Source organism: Oncorhynchus nerka, linkage group LG6 (assembly GCF_034236695.1).
Source record: "Oncorhynchus nerka isolate Pitt River linkage group LG6, Oner_Uvic_2.0, whole genome shotgun sequence".
Classification (NCBI taxonomy): Eukaryota; Metazoa; Chordata; class Actinopteri; order Salmoniformes; family Salmonidae; genus Oncorhynchus; species Oncorhynchus nerka.
The window spans coordinates 77,115,587-77,132,436 of record NC_088401.1 but is presented as its reverse complement, the minus strand read 5'-3'; the positions used below and the strand labels follow the sequence as shown (position 1 = coordinate 77,132,436).

At 42.9% G+C, this 16,850-nt stretch overlaps 1 protein-coding gene across 1 annotated transcript in view; it reads right to left on the bottom strand.

Annotated features, from left to right (window-relative positions):
• LOC115124285 (disintegrin and metalloproteinase domain-containing protein 19) overlaps nucleotides 1–11,733 on the bottom strand; it is a 61,450-nt gene extending 49,717 nt beyond the window's left edge. Inside the window, exons 1-2 of the mRNA XM_065019882.1 lie at nucleotides 9,461–11,733; nucleotides 1,440–1,561 (exon numbers count right to left, since the gene is read on the bottom strand). Coding sequence (XP_064875954.1) covers nucleotides 1,440–1,561; nucleotides 9,461–9,584 — 246 coding nt within the window. The 5' untranslated portion in view covers nucleotides 9,585–11,733. The remainder of the gene's footprint in view (nucleotides 1–1,439; nucleotides 1,562–9,460) is intronic.
• Between the last annotated feature and the right edge of the window lie 5,117 nt (nucleotides 11,734–16,850).

The window sequence follows — 16,850 nt, the reverse complement described above, 5'->3', positions numbered from 1 at the left end:
TATTATATCTCTCTAATATTATATCTCTCTAACATTATATCTCTCTAATATTATATCTCTCTAACATTATATCTCTCTAACATTATATCTCTCTAATATTATATCTCTCTAACATTATATCTCTCTAATATTATATCTCTCTCTAATATTATATCTCTCTAATATTATATCTCTCTAACATTATATCTCTCTAATATTATATCTCTCTAACATTATATCTCTCTAATATTATATCTCTCTAGCATTATATCTCTCTAATATTATATCTCTCTAACATTATATCTCTCTAATATTATATCTCTCTAGCATTATATCTCTCTAATATTATATCTCTCTAACATTATATCTCTCTAATATTATATCTCTCTAACATTATATCTCTCTAGCATTATATCTCTCTAATATTATATCTCTCTAACATTATATCTCTCTAATATTATATCTCTCTAATATTATATATCTCTCTAATATTATATCTCTCTAATATTATATATCTCTCTAATATTATATCTCTCTAATATTATATCTCTCGAGCATTATATCTCTCTAATATTATATCTCTCTCTAATATTATATCTCTCTAACATTATATCTCTCTAGCATTATATCTCTCTAATATTATATCTCTCTAATATTATATTTCTCTCTAATATTATATCTCTCTAACATTATATCTATCTAGCATTATATCTCTCTAATATTATATCTCTCTAACATTATATCTCTCTAACATTATATCTCTCTAACATTATATCTCTCTAGCATTATATCTCTCTAATATTATATTTCTCTCTAATATTATATCTCTCTAACATTATATCTCTCTAACATTATATCTATCTAGCATTATATCTCTCTAATATTATATCTCTCTAATATTATATCTCTCTCTAATATTATATCTCTCTAATATTATATCTCTCTAATATTATATCTCTCTAACATTATATCTCTCTAACATTATATCTCTCTAACATTATATCTCTCTAACATTATATCTCTCTAACATTATATCTCTCTAACATTATATCTCTCTAGCATTATATCTCTCTAGCATTATATCTCTCTAACATTATATCTCTCTAATATTATATCTCTCTAACATTATATCTCTCTAGCATTATATCTCTCTAATATTATCTCTCGAGCATTATATCTCTCTAATATTATATCTCTCTAGCATTATATCTCTCTAACATTATATCTCTCTAGCATTATATCTCTCTAGCATTATATCTCTCTAACATTATATCTCATCTCTCTAACATTATATCTCTCTAGCATTATATCTCTCTAATATTATCTCTCGAGCATTATATCTCTCTAACATTACATATCTCTTACATGTAACGTGTGAAATTTGTTGAGCTATTTTAGAGGACAACCATGTATGTCTCTCTGAGTTAGTAGAGAATGTCAGTGATAAGATCGGATCTCACCTTCTCTCCATGGACGGACCTCCTGTGTCTTGCAGGCTGCAGCCAGTGTGGATATGTAATCTCATAGCTCTCTAGGTGTTCTATCCTGTTGTTGTTCTCCTGAGGGCTCCATCTCTGCTCCTCTACACACAGGAATTATAACCATGTCAATAAAGGGGGCAGTAGGAGATTTTAATATGACGTCTCCTGATAAAATATACTAAAACAAGCTTGTGTAGTCATTGCAGAATATAATTAATTGCATATTTATATGTCACATGCTCTGTAAAACAACAGTGAAATGTTTACTTACGGGCCCTTCCCAACAATGCAGAGAGAAAGAAAATAACGAAATAATAGAAAAATAAAGCACATAATAATAATAAATACACAATGAGTAACGATAACTTGGCTATAAACACGGGGTACCAGTACAAAGTGGATGTGCAGTGGTACGAGGTAATTGAGATAGGTATGTACATATAACTAGGAATAGAGTGACAGATAAACTTCAACAGCAGCAGCAGCGTATGTGATGACTACAAAAACTTCATGAAAAAAAAGGGTCAATGCCGATAGTCTGGGTAGCTTTTTGGTTAAAGGTGTAATATGCAGAAATAGCTCTGCCATTTCCTAGTTGATAAAAATTCAAATAGTTCTCTTCATTTCGGTTAATGTGAAAAATAATCATTGAGAATCATTGTACCATCTAAAATAATGTGAAATATTTTTTCAAAAACCAAAAATAATGTATTTTCAGCTGTTTGAAGCTGGTGTACAGAACCAGAAGTAAAAGACCAAAAAAAATCAACTTAAGAATGATAAGCATATAGATAGCGCACATAGAACTGCTTCTTAGACTTGCTTTCAATGCAAATAATAGATCTATAACTAAGATTTTTATGCGAATTTGGTCGGGTCGCCCAAAAAATGACAATGCAGCTTTAACTATTTAACTAAGTAGTTAGCGGTCTAATGGCTTGGGGGTAGAAGCTGTTTAGGGTCCTGTTGGTTTCAAACTTGGTGCGTCGGTACCGCTTGCCGTACAGCTAGTGCTCTCATTCATGACTCAATGTTGCTTGCCTCGAAGCAAGCATAGAATGTATTTAGCTCGTCTGGTAGGCTTGAGTCACTGGGAAGCTTGTGGCTGGGATTCCCTTTGTAAATTCGTGATAGTTTGCAAGCCCTGCCACATCCGACGAGCGTCAGAGCTTAGTCCTGTATTGATGCTTTTCCTGTTTGATGATTCGTCGGAGGGCTTAGCAGGATTTTTTAAATTATCGTCCAGATTAGTGTCCCGCTCCTTGAAAGCGCCTTTAGCTCAGTGTGGATGTTGCCTTTAATCCATGGCTTCTGGTTGGGATATATACGTACAGTCACTGTGGGAACAATGTTGTTGATGCACTTATTAATGAAGCCGGTGACTGATGCAGTAAACTCCTCAATGCCATTGGATGAATCGCAGAACATATTCCAGTCTGCTCTCGCGAATAGTCTTGTAGTTTAGCATTAGAGTCAATCACTCCTGAGTTCCATCAATCACTCCTGGGCTGCAGTCACCTATCCGGACCCGTTTTACTGCCTACGCGGAGCCCCACCGGGCCTTCACAACTGGACTGCCGACGTTATCTACCCGAAGGAGATCCGGCTGGCTCCTCCATCGCGACATTACCTGAATCCCATCTGCGGCCTGCTAACCGTTAGCTGTCTTACCGGCTGCTATCTGAATAGACAATCTGACAATTTATCTATTTTTATTATTATTATGTTTTCTTCTTGGGCCTCTATAACTATATCTATTGTTTTTATTTTTGTTGTTGTTGTGTGATTTGGATTAATCACCTCTACCACACGGAACCCCACTAATCTACTGACGGAACGCAAGAGGTGGCTAACAACAGACCTCCATCCTATGCTAGCTTGCTACCGATGGCCTGGCTAGCTGTCTAAATCGCCGTGACCCCCAACCAACCTCTCCACTCACTGGACCCTTTTGATCACTCGACTAAGCATGCATCTCCTTAATGTAAATATGTCTTGTCCATTGCTGTTCTGGTTAGTGTTTATTGGCTTATTTCACTGTAGAGCCTCTAGTCCTGCTCACTATACCTTATCCAACCTATTAGTTCCACCACCCACACATGCAATGACATCTCCTGGTTTCAATGATGTTTCTAGAGACAATATCTCTCTCTTCATCACTCAATACCTAGGTTTACCTCCACTGTATTCACATCCTACCATACCTGTCTGTACATTATACCTTGATGCTATTTTATCGCCCCCAGAAACCTCCTTTTACTCTCTGTTCCAGACGTTCTAGACGACCAATTCTTATTGCTTTCAGCCGCACCCTTATTCTACTCCTCCTATGTTCCTCTGGCGATGTAGAGGTGAATCCAGGCCCTGCAGTGCCTAGCTCCACTCCTATTCCCCAGGCGCTCTCTTTTGACGACTTCTGTAACCGTAATAGCCTTGGTTTCATGCATGATTAGAAGCCTCCTCCCTAAGTTTTTCTTTTCACTGCTTTAACACACTGTGCCAACCCGGATGTTCTAGCTGTGTCTGAATCCTGGCTTAGGAAGACCACCAAAAATTCAGACATTTTTATTCCAAACTACAACATTTTCAGACAAGATAGAACTGCCAAAGGGGGCGGTGTTGCAATCTACTGCAAAGAGCAGAGTTATGTCCTACTATCCAGGTCTGTACCCAAACAATTTGAACTTCTACTTTTAAAAATCCACCTCTCTAAAAACAAGTCTCTCACCGTTGCCGCCTGCTATAGACCACCCTCTGCCCCCAGCTGTGCTCTGGACACCATATGTGAACTGATTGCCCCCCATCTATCTTCAGAGCTCGTGCTGCTAGGCGACCTAAACTGGAACATGCTTAACACCCCAGCCATCCTACAATCTAAACTTGATGCCCTCAATCTCACACAAATTATCAATGAACCTACCAGGTACCTCCCCAAAGCCTTAAACACGGGCACCCTCATAGATATCATCCTAACCAACTTCCCCTCTAAATACACCTCTGCTGTCTTCAACCAAGATCTCAGCGATCACTGCCTCATTGCCTGCATCCGTAGTGGGTCAGCGGTCAAACGACCTCCACTCATCACTGTAAAACGCTCCCTGAAACACTTCAGCGAGCAGGCCTTTCTAATCGACCTGGCCGGGGTATCCTGGAAGGATATTGATCTCATCCCGTCAGTAGAGGATGCCTGGATATTTACAAAAAAATGCCTTCCTAGCCATCTTAAATAAACATGCCCCATTCAGGAAATTTAGAACCAGGAACAGATATAGCCCTTGGTTCTCCCCAGACCTGACTGCCATTAACCAACACAAAAACATCCTATGGCGTTCTGCATTAGCATCGAACAGCCCCCGTGATATGCAGCTGTTCAGGGAAGCTAGAAACAATTATACACAGGCAGTTAGAAAAGCCAAGGCTAGCTTTTTCAAGCAGAAATTTGCTTCCTGCAACACTAACTCAAAAAAGTTCTGGGACACTGTAAAGTCCATGGAGAATAAGAACACCTCCTCCCAGCTGCCCACTGCACTGAAGATAGGAAACACTGTCACCACTGATAAATCCACCATAATTGAGAATTTCAATAAGCATTTTTCTACGGCTGGCCATGCTTTCCACCTGGCTACTCCTACCCCGGTCAACAGCACTGCACCCCCAACAGCAACTCGCCCAAGCCTTCCCCATTTCTCCTTCTCCCAAATCCATTCAGCAGATGTTCTGAAAGAGCTGCAAAATCTGGACCCCTACAAATCAGCCGGGCTAGACAATCTGGACCCTTTCTTTCTAAAATTATCTGCCGAAATTGTTGCCACCCCTATCACTAGCCTGTTCAACCTCTCTTTCGTGTCGTCTGAGATTCCCAAAGATTGGAAAGCAGCTGCGGTCATCCCCCTCTTCAAAGGGGGGGACACTCTTGACCCAAACTGCTACAGACCTATATCTATCCTACCATGCCTTTCTAAGGTCTTCGAAAGCCAAGTCAACAAACAGATTACCGACCATTTCGAATCTCACCATACCTTCTCTGCTATGCAATCTGGTTTCAGAGCTGGTCATGGGTGCACCTCAGCCACGCTCAAGGTCCTAAACGATATCTTAACCGCCATCGATAAGAAACATTACTGTGCAGCCGTATTCATTGATCTGGCCAAGGCTTTCGACTCTGTCAATCACCACATCCTCATCGGCAGACTCGACAGCCTTGGTTTCTCAAATGATTGCCTCGCCTGGTTCACCAACTACTTCTCTGATAGAGTTCAGTGTGTCAAATCCGAGGGTCTGCTGTCCGGACCTCTGGCAGTCTCTATGGGGGTGCCACAGGGTTCAATTCTTGGACCGACTCTCTTCTCTGTATACATCAATGAGGTCGCTCTTGCTGCTGGTGAGTCTCTGATCCACCTCTACGCAGACGACACCATTCTGTATACTTCCGGCCCTTCTTTGGACACTGTGTTAACAACCCTCCAGGCAAGCTTCAATGCCATACAACTCTCCTTCCGTGGCCTCCAATTGCTCTTAAATAAAAGTAAAACTAAATGCATGCTCTTCAACCGATCGCTACCTGCACCTACCCGCCTGTCCAACATCACTACTCTGGACGGCTCTGACTTAGAATACGTGGACAACTACAAATATTTAGGTGTCTGGTTAGACTGTAAACTCTCCTTCCAGACCCATATCAAACATCTCCAATCCAAAGTTAAATCTAGAATTGGCTTCCTATTTCGCAAACAAAGTATCCTTCACTCATGCTGCCAAACATACCCTTGTAAAACTGACCATCCTACCAATCCTCGACTTTGGCGATGTCATTTACAAAATAGCCTCCAATACCCTACTCAACAAATTGGATGCAGTCTATCACAGTGAAATCCGTTTTGTCACCAAAGCCCCATATACTACCCACCATTGCGACCTGTACGCTCTCGTTGGCTGGCCCTCACTTCATACTCGTCGCCAAACCCACTGGCTGCATGTCATCTACAAGACCCTGCTAGGTAAAGTCCCCCCTTATCTCAGCTCGCTGGTCACCATAGCATCTCCCACCTGTAGCACACGCTCCAGCAGGTATATCTCTCTAGCCACCCCCAAAACCAATTCTTTCTTTGGCCGCCTCTCCTTCCAGTTCTCTGCTGCCAATGACTGGAACGAACTACAAAAATCTCTGAAACTGGAAACACTTATCTCCCTCACTAGCTTTAAGCACCAACTGTCAGAGCATCTTATAGATTACTGCACCTGTACATAGCCCACCTATAATTTAGCCCAAACAACTACCTCTTTCCCAACTGTATTTAATTTATTTATTTATTTTGCTCCTTTGCACCCCATTATTTTTATTTCTACTTTGCACATTCTTCCATTGCAAAACTACCATTCCAGTGTTTTACTTGCTATATTGTATTTACTTTGCCACCATGGCCTTTTTTGCCTTTACCTCCCTTCTCACCTCATTTGCTCACATTGTATATAGACTTGTTTATACTGTATTATTGACTGTATGTTGGTTTTACTCCATGTGTAACTCTGTGTCGTTGTATCTGTCGAACTGCTTTGCTTTATCTTGACCAGGTCGCAATTGTAAATGAGAACTTGTTCTCAACTTGCCTACCTGGTTAAATAAAGGTGAAATAAATAAATAAATAAAATAGCATCTGCTTCATTGGACCACTTCCATATTGAGCGTGTCAGCGAAACTTCCTGTTCGAGGTTTTGCTTGGAAGCAGGAATCAGGAGGATAAACTTATGGTCAGATTTGCCTAAAGGAGGGCGAGGGAGAGCTATGTACGCATTTCTGTGTGGAGTAAAGATGATCTAGAGTTGCATATGTGACATGCTGGTAGATATTAGCTAAAACAGATTTCAGTATTTCCGTAATTAAAATCACAGGCCACTCGGAGCATCGCCTCTGGATGAGCATGTTCTTGTTTGCTTATGGCCCTATAGAGTTCCACAGTATGAGTCATAATACCCATAAAACCTAGCGGTAAAACAAGGAAATGGTCCTATCATTTTTTCACACCACATTTTAGAAACACTTAAAATAAGGGATGTTTGGTGTAGGCTTACCCTGGTGTGACGTTTTGATAACCCTGTAAATCTGTCTAGGACAAGGTGACTTATCAATATATTCGCCTGTATTTACCCCCCCAAAATTAAATGCAAATTAGCTCCTAATGTGGCTATCATAAAGAACTACACATACCATGATGATCTGGATGAGACTGTTGAATCGCGGCAAAGGTAAGAATCTCTGGATTAACAATCCAATGCAAGCTAAATTTAGTAATGAATAAATTGGCAACATTTCTTTAAATTGACAATTCTGTGAACTGTCTTGTGCAAGTTTTAAATTGACAAAATACATATTAGCAAATGCAGCAGCTAGAGATGATGTGCAGGAGCTTGTAGGGATTTGTAGTTTTGCATGATGTCTAATTTGATGCTAATTAGCATTTTAGAATCAGAGAGTAAATAAAGACGAATATATTGATGAAAGTCACCTTGTCCGAGAGAGATTTAAATGGTTATCAAAACATCCTGCCAGGGTAAGTCTACACAAAACACAGCCAGTATTTCTAAAATTCCCTATGGGAAAAATGAATGGTGGAAAAAAACAGTTGGAAGCATTTCCCTGTTTGACTGCTAGGTTTTATGGGTATTATGACACCTCCTCTGTGGGGCTCTATACAGCTCGTTGAGTACAGTCTCGGATTGTTGTGGTAAATACACAGCATGAAAAATATAACCTGAACAAAAATATAAATGCATGTAACGTTTTGGTCCCATGTTTTATGAGCTGAAATAAAAGTTCCCCAAAATTCAATACACACAAAAAGTTTATTTCTCTTACATTTTGTGCACAAATTTGTTTACATTACTGCTAGTGAGCATTTATCCATTGCCAAGATAATCCAGCCACCTGACAGGTGTGGCATATCAAGAAACTGATTAAAAAGCCTGATCATCACACAGGTGCACTTTGTGCTAGGGACAATAAAAAGCCACTCTAAAATGTGTAGTTTAGTCACACAATACCACAGATATTTCAAGTTTTGAGGGAGCGTGAAATTGGCATGCTAACTGCAGGAATTTCCACCAGAGTTGTTGCAAGAGATTTGAATGCACAGAGATACCGTGACGAGATCCTGAGTCTCAGTGTCGTGCCAGTCATCCATCACAGTTACCTAATGTTTCAGCATGATAATGCATGGCCCCATGTCGACACTTCCTGGAAGTGGAAATGTCCCATTTCTTCCATTGCGTGCATACTCACCAGACATGTCACAATTTGAGCATGTTTGGGATGCTCTGGATTGACGTGTACCACAGCACGTTCCAGTTCTCGTCAATATCCACCAACTTCAGACAGCCACTGAAGAGGAGTGGGACATCATTCCACAGGCCACAATCAACAGCTTGATCAACTCTATGTGAAGGAGATGTGTTGCGCTGCATGAGGCATATGGTGATTACACCAGGTACTGACTGGATTTCTGATCCACGCCAACCTTCTTTTTTAAAAGGTATCTGTGAACAACCGATGCATATCTGTATTCCCAGTAATGTGAAATCCCTAGATTAGAGCCCAATCAATTTAATTTCAATTGACTGATCTTTGAATCTTTGAAATTGTTGGATGTTGCCTTTATATTTGTGTTCAGTATAGATGAAAACTCACTTGGTAAATAGTATGGTCAACAGTTTATCAAGAGGTAAAAAAAAAAGTGCACTTTCTACAGGTAGCCAACAGGACGTTCTGTACTTGACCATATGTCAAAATAATAGTCTGCACTAGAAAACGTGCGTATGTTATGAATGAATAAGAACATCCCCAATAGCCTATTCTAAGAAAGACGAAATAAGACTTGAAACACCAGTGAGGCCAGGCTGAGTGAACTAACATTATGCACAGATCATTAAATACTTATCAGCCATCCAGAAAAATGACATTTCCATGCATTAACTTACTGATTATTGTAAGGAATAAACAGACTTACCGGCAGCAGCGTTTTGATCGGATATAAAAGACCCAACACAGCATATAACGACAATCAAATACAGACTCAAACGGGAATATACAGAACTCAGATTAAATCGGGTTAACCGTTCTCCCGGACTCATGCTAAAATAAAGCGTTAGAATTTAAACCGGACAATGTAATCACTAACACAAATCGATACAAAAAAATGCATATGCAAAGGACAAATAATAGCTGCCTGTCGACATATCCTATGCGGCGGCTAAATGTGTTGACGACAATAATAGTCTATTGCTCCGTCTGCTCGGGTTGCTTCCACAGAGGCAGAGCTCATCTTTTCTGTTTCATTCAGTTCTCCCTTTCACTTTCAGACACTCCCATTTACACTACAACTAACCGGTCGTGTTTGCACCAGGCCGCTCGACAGAGACGCTCCAACGATTTCTGCGAGCCTATCGGTTTTGAAAACGGTTGAAGACTAGATATTGTTTAACGGTAGCCCTAACACCTATGCGTTAGCATATACAAATATAATAAATTATCTTCTATTTGTCACACATTCTGTGTCATATGATAGGCGAATGTGAATGTTCAGAAATACAGAACGTGTCATGGCAATACTATAAAACATTTATACTAAAATATGAATTCTGTCACACAGCTCAGCCTATGTCCTAAAAGCACCCTATTCCCTATATAGTGCACTGCTTTTGACCAGGGCCCATATGGCCGTGGGCACCCTGGGTGAGTCATTGTTAGCACACAGGTGGTTTCTTGGCAGAGAGACAGGTAGTGTACAGTACAGCATGCAATGCCCATGCTGGGGTTGGTACCATGTCTGTGCAGGGATGGTAGTGGAGGACAATCTGAATGCTGTAGGCCTACTGTAACAGCGTTGTGTATGATGATACTGGACCTGAGAAACTTAGCTTTCATCTTGTTTTTGCTCTGTCCCACCAAAAGCATTAACATGGCCCAACTGGTATACATTTATCAGCCACTGTAAACCAGGGTGTGTTGAACATGTCACAGTCAGGTGGAGGTGGTTGAGTATGTCTGATAATATTAGACGTTTCTAGTGTGTGATAACATTAGAAGTGTCTAGTGTGTGATAACATTAGACGTTTCTAGTGTCTGATAATATTACAAGTGTCTAGTGTGTGATAACATTAGAAGTGTCTAGTGTGTGATAACATTAGAAGTGTCTAGTGTGTGATAATATTAGACGTTTCTAGTGTCTGATAACATTAGAAGTGTCTAGTGTCTGATAACATTAGAAGTGTCTAGTGTCTGATAATATTAGAAGTGTCTAGTGTGTGATAACATTAGAAGTGTCTAGTGTGTGATAACATTAGACGTTTCTAGTGTGTGATAATATTAGAAGTGTCTAGTGTGTGATAATATTAGACGTTTCTAGTGTCTGATAACATTAGAAGTGTCTAGTGTCTGATAACATTAGAAGTGTCTAGTGTGTGATAATATTAGAAGTGTCTAGTGTGTGATAACATTAGAAGTGTCTAGTGTGTGATAACATTAGAAGTGTCTAGTGTGTGATAACATTAGACGTTTCTAGTGTGTGATAACATTAGAAGTGTCTAGTGTGTGATAACATTAGAAGTGTCTAGTGTGTGATAATATTAGACGTTTCTAGTGTCTGATAACATTAGAAGTGTCTAGTGTCTGATAACATTAGAAGTGTCTAGTGTGTGATAATATTAGAAGTGTCTGGTGTGTGATAACATTAGACGTTTCTAGTGTGTGATAATATTAGAAGTGTCTAGTGTGTGATAACATTAGAAGTGTCTAGTGTGTGATAATATTAGAAGTGTCTGGTGTACAGTGGCACACAGCCCAGAGTGTGCTTCACTCTTCTAAAAGGAACCCTGGCACCGAAACACCAGTCATTTATTCGTCAGCTATTGATTTCTATGTGATTCCGTTAAAAGCCACCGCGCGCAGGCACACACTGAAACCTGCTGGGACATCATGGAAACACAGGAGGAAACATTAATATTCAAAGACTACGGAATTGTCCTTCGTGAATTGAAATGGTGTGATTTGATATTCAGTTCACACCCACAAGGAAGATTATGTGACCAAAATCAGCTGAAAATAGAGGAGCCAGAGATGATCAGACATGTTTCTCAGTGAGACATGAGACATATGATCAGACATGCTTCTTAGTGATACATGAGACATATGATCAGACATGCTTCTCAATGAGACATATGATCAGACATGCTTCTCAATGAGACATATGATCAGACATGCTTCTCAGTGAGACATATGATCAGACATGCTTCTCAGTGAGACATATGATCAGACATGCTTCTCAATGAGACATATGATCAGACATGCTTCTCAGTGAGACATATGATCAGACATGCTTCTCAGTGAGACATATGACCAGACATGCTTCTCAATGAGACATATGATCAGACATGCTTCTCAATGATACATATGATCAGACATGCTTCTCAGTGAGACATATGATCAGACATGCTTCTCAGTGATACATGAGACATATGATCAGACATGCTTCTCAGTGAGACATATGATCAGACATGCTTCTCAGTGAGACATATGATCAGACATGCTTCTCAGTGAGACATATGATCAGACATGCTTCTCAGTGAGACATATGATCAGACATGCTTCTCAGTGATACATGAGACATATGATCAGACATGCTTCTCAGTGAGACATATGATCAGACATGCTTCTCAGTGAGACATATGATCAGGCATGCTTCTCAGTGAGACATATGATCAGACATGCTTCTCAGTGATACATGAGACATATGATCAGGCATGCTTCTCATTGAGACATATGATCAGGCATGCTTCTCAGTGAGACATATGATCAGGCATGCTTCTCAGTGAGACATATGATCAGACATGCTTCTCAGTGATACATGAGACATATGATCAGACATGCTTCTCAGTGAGACATGAGACATATGATCAGACATGCTTCTCAGGGAGACATATGATCAGGCATGCTTCTCAGTGAAGGGTTTACTATCCTATCCTAGGTAGACATGAGACATTTTGACCCGGAACTGTACTCTCAGTGGTAGGGAGCGAGCAGGCCAGAGGTGGATGAACGCAGTGCCCTTGTTTGGGTGTATGATCAGGCATGCTTCTCAGTGGGACAAGTGAGAGGAAGGAGACCGGAGCCAGAGGTGATCAGACATGCTTCTCAGTGAGACAAGTGAGAGGAGACAGGAGCCAGAGGTGATCAGATATGCTTCTCAGTGAGACAAGTGAGAGGAGACCGGAGCCAGAGGTGATCAGACATGCTTCTCAGTGAGACAAGTGAGAGGAGACAGGAGCCAGAGGTGATCAGATATGCTTCTCAGTGAGACAAGTCAGAGGATACCGGAGCCAGAGGTGATCAGACATGCTTCTCAGTGAGACAAGTGAGAGGAGACCGGAGCCAGAGGTGATCAGACATGCTTCTCAGTGAGACAAGTGAGAGGAGACCGGAGCCAGAGGCGATCAGACATGCTTCTCAGTGGGACAAGTGAGAGGAGACCGGAGCCAGAGGTGATCAGACATGCTTCTCAGTGGGACAAGTGAGAGCCAGAGGTGATCCGGTGAGACCAGAGGTGATCAGACATGCTTCTCAGTGAGACAAGTGAGAGGAGACCGGAGCCAGAGGTGATCAGACATGCTTCTCAGTGGGACAAGTGAGAGGAGACCGGAGCCAGAGGTGATCAGACATGCTTCTCAGTGAGACAAGTGAGAGGAGACCGGAGCCAGAGGTGATCAGACATGCTTCTCAGTGGGACAAGTGAGAGGAGACCGGAGCCAGAGGTGATCAGACATGCTTCTCAGTGAGACAAGTGAGAGGAGACCGGAGCCAGAGGTGATCAGACATGCTTCTCAGTGGGACAAGTGAGAGGAGACAGGAGCCAGAGGTGATCAGACATGCTTCTCAGTGAGACAAGCAGGTATCTCTCTGGTTAACTGGCACATGCCCACACACCCAACAGTAAGCCTACTAGTTTATTATGATGATATAATATGCCAGCATCACCACCGGCAAAACATTATCAACAATATACATTCTCTTGGTTTAATGGTTCCAGACATAAAAAGGCCGTATTTAAAATATTTGTATACAGTACATGAGCAAAGAGCATGATGGTGTTTGAGTTATGCCACCGCTGACAGTTTGTTCCAATCAAGAGTTAGTGATTAAGAGTATCCACACAGTCCATGACAGCTTCCCCTCCATCCCAGAGCAGGAGCATGTGGAAGTACAACAAACCCCCCCTAGGCTCGACTCTGTCCACGTTCAACATTAACCACTGTGCAGGTTTCTGCTCCTCCTCCTCGTTGGGGAGCTTCACACTCTTGGTCACTGTTTCTTCCAGCTGGGACAGAGGGAGGGGGGTAGAGAGTTCGAGAGAAGCAAAGGATGGGGTTAACCATCATAATAATAATTATTAGTTGGGTGCTTCCATTTGTCCTACATGTATTATACACGTGTAAATTGGACATTTGTTTTTTGCATATCCCACTCCCCAGACACCCTTGGAATGGGCTTACGACCAGGGATCAGCCATTATTGCCGGCAACTCTGGAGCAATTAGGGTTAAGTGCCTTGCTCAAGGGCACATCGGCAGATTTTTCACCTAGTCATCTCTGGGATTCAAACCAGTGGCATTTCACTTACTGGCCAAACGCTCTTAACCACTAGGCTGCCTACCGCCCTCACACACAAGCCTGGACGTGTTTCTATGAATGTATCTGAAGTGGCATCCTCTTCTCTAAATGGTCCACTACTTCTGACAAGAGGCTCTATATAGGGAATAGGGTGCATGAAGGACACAACCTGAGATCTCACCTTCTCCCAGATTAGGACGGTTCCTTTCCTGTGGACCAGAGGCTCGTTGTTGTAATTGATATCAAACTGAGAAAACAGGATTTCATTCTTATCTGCTGCCAATGTTCTCTGGGAGAGAGAGACAGACAGAGAGAGAGAGACAGACAGAGAGAGACAGACAGACAGAGAGAGAGACAGACAGAGAGAGAGAGAGACAGACAGAGAGAGAGAGACAGACAGAGAGAGAGACAGAGAGAGAGAGACAGACAGAGAGAGAGACAGACAGAGAGAGAGAGACAGACAGAGAGAGAGAGACAGACAGAGAGAGACAGACAGAAAGAGAGAGACAGACAGACAGAGAGAGAGAGACAGACAGAGAGAGAGAGACAGACAGAGAGAGACAGACAGAAAGAGAGAGACAGACAGACAGAGATCATAGAGATTGGATTATGTATCTAAAGGTCTTGGTAAATTAAATATGGAAAGGTCAATTGAGGTAGTTTTCAGTGAAAGTAAATATGATGTAGTCATCCATTCTAAAGCTATTATCAGAATAATTATAAAGTTATGACTAACAAGCAGATGCCCCTTAGAAAATGACATTCCTCAAAAAGAGCAGATATATTAAAACGGTGACACAGCCCCACAGCTGTAATTATGCTAATCTCACTGGAGTAACTCTCACCTTTAGTCTGTCCTCTCTGCCAGTGTAGTGGTGAGTCCGCCTTCTGCACCAACGCCCAAAACACTGTGTTATACAGGTTGTTGACGTGACCTGGCGAACACACACAACATTACGAAAGAGAACCACAAATGTGGAAGACAATCTACTGTATTCAAAGCACACACACACACACACACACACACACACACACACACACACACACACACACACACACACACACACACACACACACACACACACAACACACACAATAATGTATTAGGGGATAGGAGTGTGTGAGTATTTAAGTGCGAGTATATACAGCTGAGGTAGTCCCGGAGGTTACGGTTGCTAGGATACAGAACCACCCGCCCGTCAAACCCTGGGGGGTAGAGGGGCTGGTCTCAGAAGTAGTCCCTCCAGTAGAACACATAGGAAGAGGAGAACTGGGACTGGAGGGGGAGGAGGGGGGAAGGTATAGGAGGGTGGAGGAGTGGGGAAGGTAGAGGAGTAGGGAAGGTAGAGGAGGGTGGAGGAGTGGGGGAAGGTAGAGGAGGGTGGAGGAGTGGGGAAGGTAGAGGAGGGTGGAGGAGTGGGGGAAGGTAGAGGAGGGTGGAGGAAGGTAGAGGAGGGTGGAGGAGTGGGGAAGGTAGAGGAGTAGGGGAAGGTAGAGGAGGGTGGAGGAGTGGGGAAGGTAGAGGAGGGTGGAGGAAGGTAGAGGAGTGGGGAAGGTAGAGGAGTAGGGAAGGTAGAGGAGGGTGGAAAAGTGGGGGAAGGTAGAGGAGTAGAGGAGGGTGGATGAGTGGGGGAAGGTAGAGGAGTAGGGAAAGGTAGAGGAGGGTGGAGGAATGGAGGGTGGGGGAAGGTAGAGGAGTGGAGGAAGATAGAGGAGTGGGGAAGGTAGAGGAGTAGGGAAAGGTAGAGGAGGGTGGAGGAATGGAGGGTGGGGGAAGGTAGAGGAGTGGAGGAAGATAGAGGAGTGGGGGAAGTTAGAGGAGGAGGGAGGAAGGTAGAGGAGTGGAGGAGTGGGGGAAGGTAGAGGTAGAGGAGGGTGGATGAGTGGGGGAAGGTAGAGGAGTAGGGAAAGGTAGAGGAGGGGAGGGTGGGGAAGGTAGAGGAGGAGGGAGGAAGGTGGAGGAGGGGGAAGATAGAGGAGTGGAGGAAAGGTAGAGGAGTGGGGAAGGTAGAGGAGGGTGGAGGAAGGTGGAGGAGGGTGGAGGAAGGTAGAGGAGGGTGGAGGAAGGTAGAGGGGAAGGTTGAGGAGGGTGGGGGAAGGTAGAGGAGGGTGGGGGACGCTAGAGGAGGGTGGAAGGTAGAGGAGGGTGGGGAAGGTAGAGGAGGGTGGAGGAAGTAGAGGAGGGTGGAGGAAGGTAGAGGAGGGTGGGGAAGGTAGAGGAGGGTGGGGGAGTGGGGAAGGTAGAGGAGGGTGGAGGAAGGTAGAGGAGGGTGGAGGAGTGGGGAAGGTAGAGGAGTAGGGGAAGGTAGAGGAGGGTGGAGGAGTGGGGGAAGGTAGAGGAGGGTGGAGGAAGGTAGAGGAGGGTGGAGGAGTGGGGGAAGGTAGAGGAGTAGGGAAAGGTAGAAGAGGGTGGAAAAGTGGGGAAGGTAGAGGAGTAGAGGAGGATGGATGAGTGGGGGAAGGTAGAGGAGTAGGGAAAGGTAGAGGAGGGTGGAGGAATGGAGGGTGGGGAAGGTAGAGGAGTGGAGGAAGATAGAGGAGTGGGGGAAGGTAGAGGAGTAGGGAAAGGTAGAGGAGGGTGGAGGAATGGAGGGTGGGGGAAGGTAGAGGAGTGGAGGAAGATAGAGGAGGGTGGAGGAATGGAGGGTGGGGGAAGTGGAGTAGGTAGAGGAGTGGAGGAAGATAGAGGAGTGGGGGAAGGTAGAGGAGGAGGGAGGAAGGTAGAGGAGTGGAGGA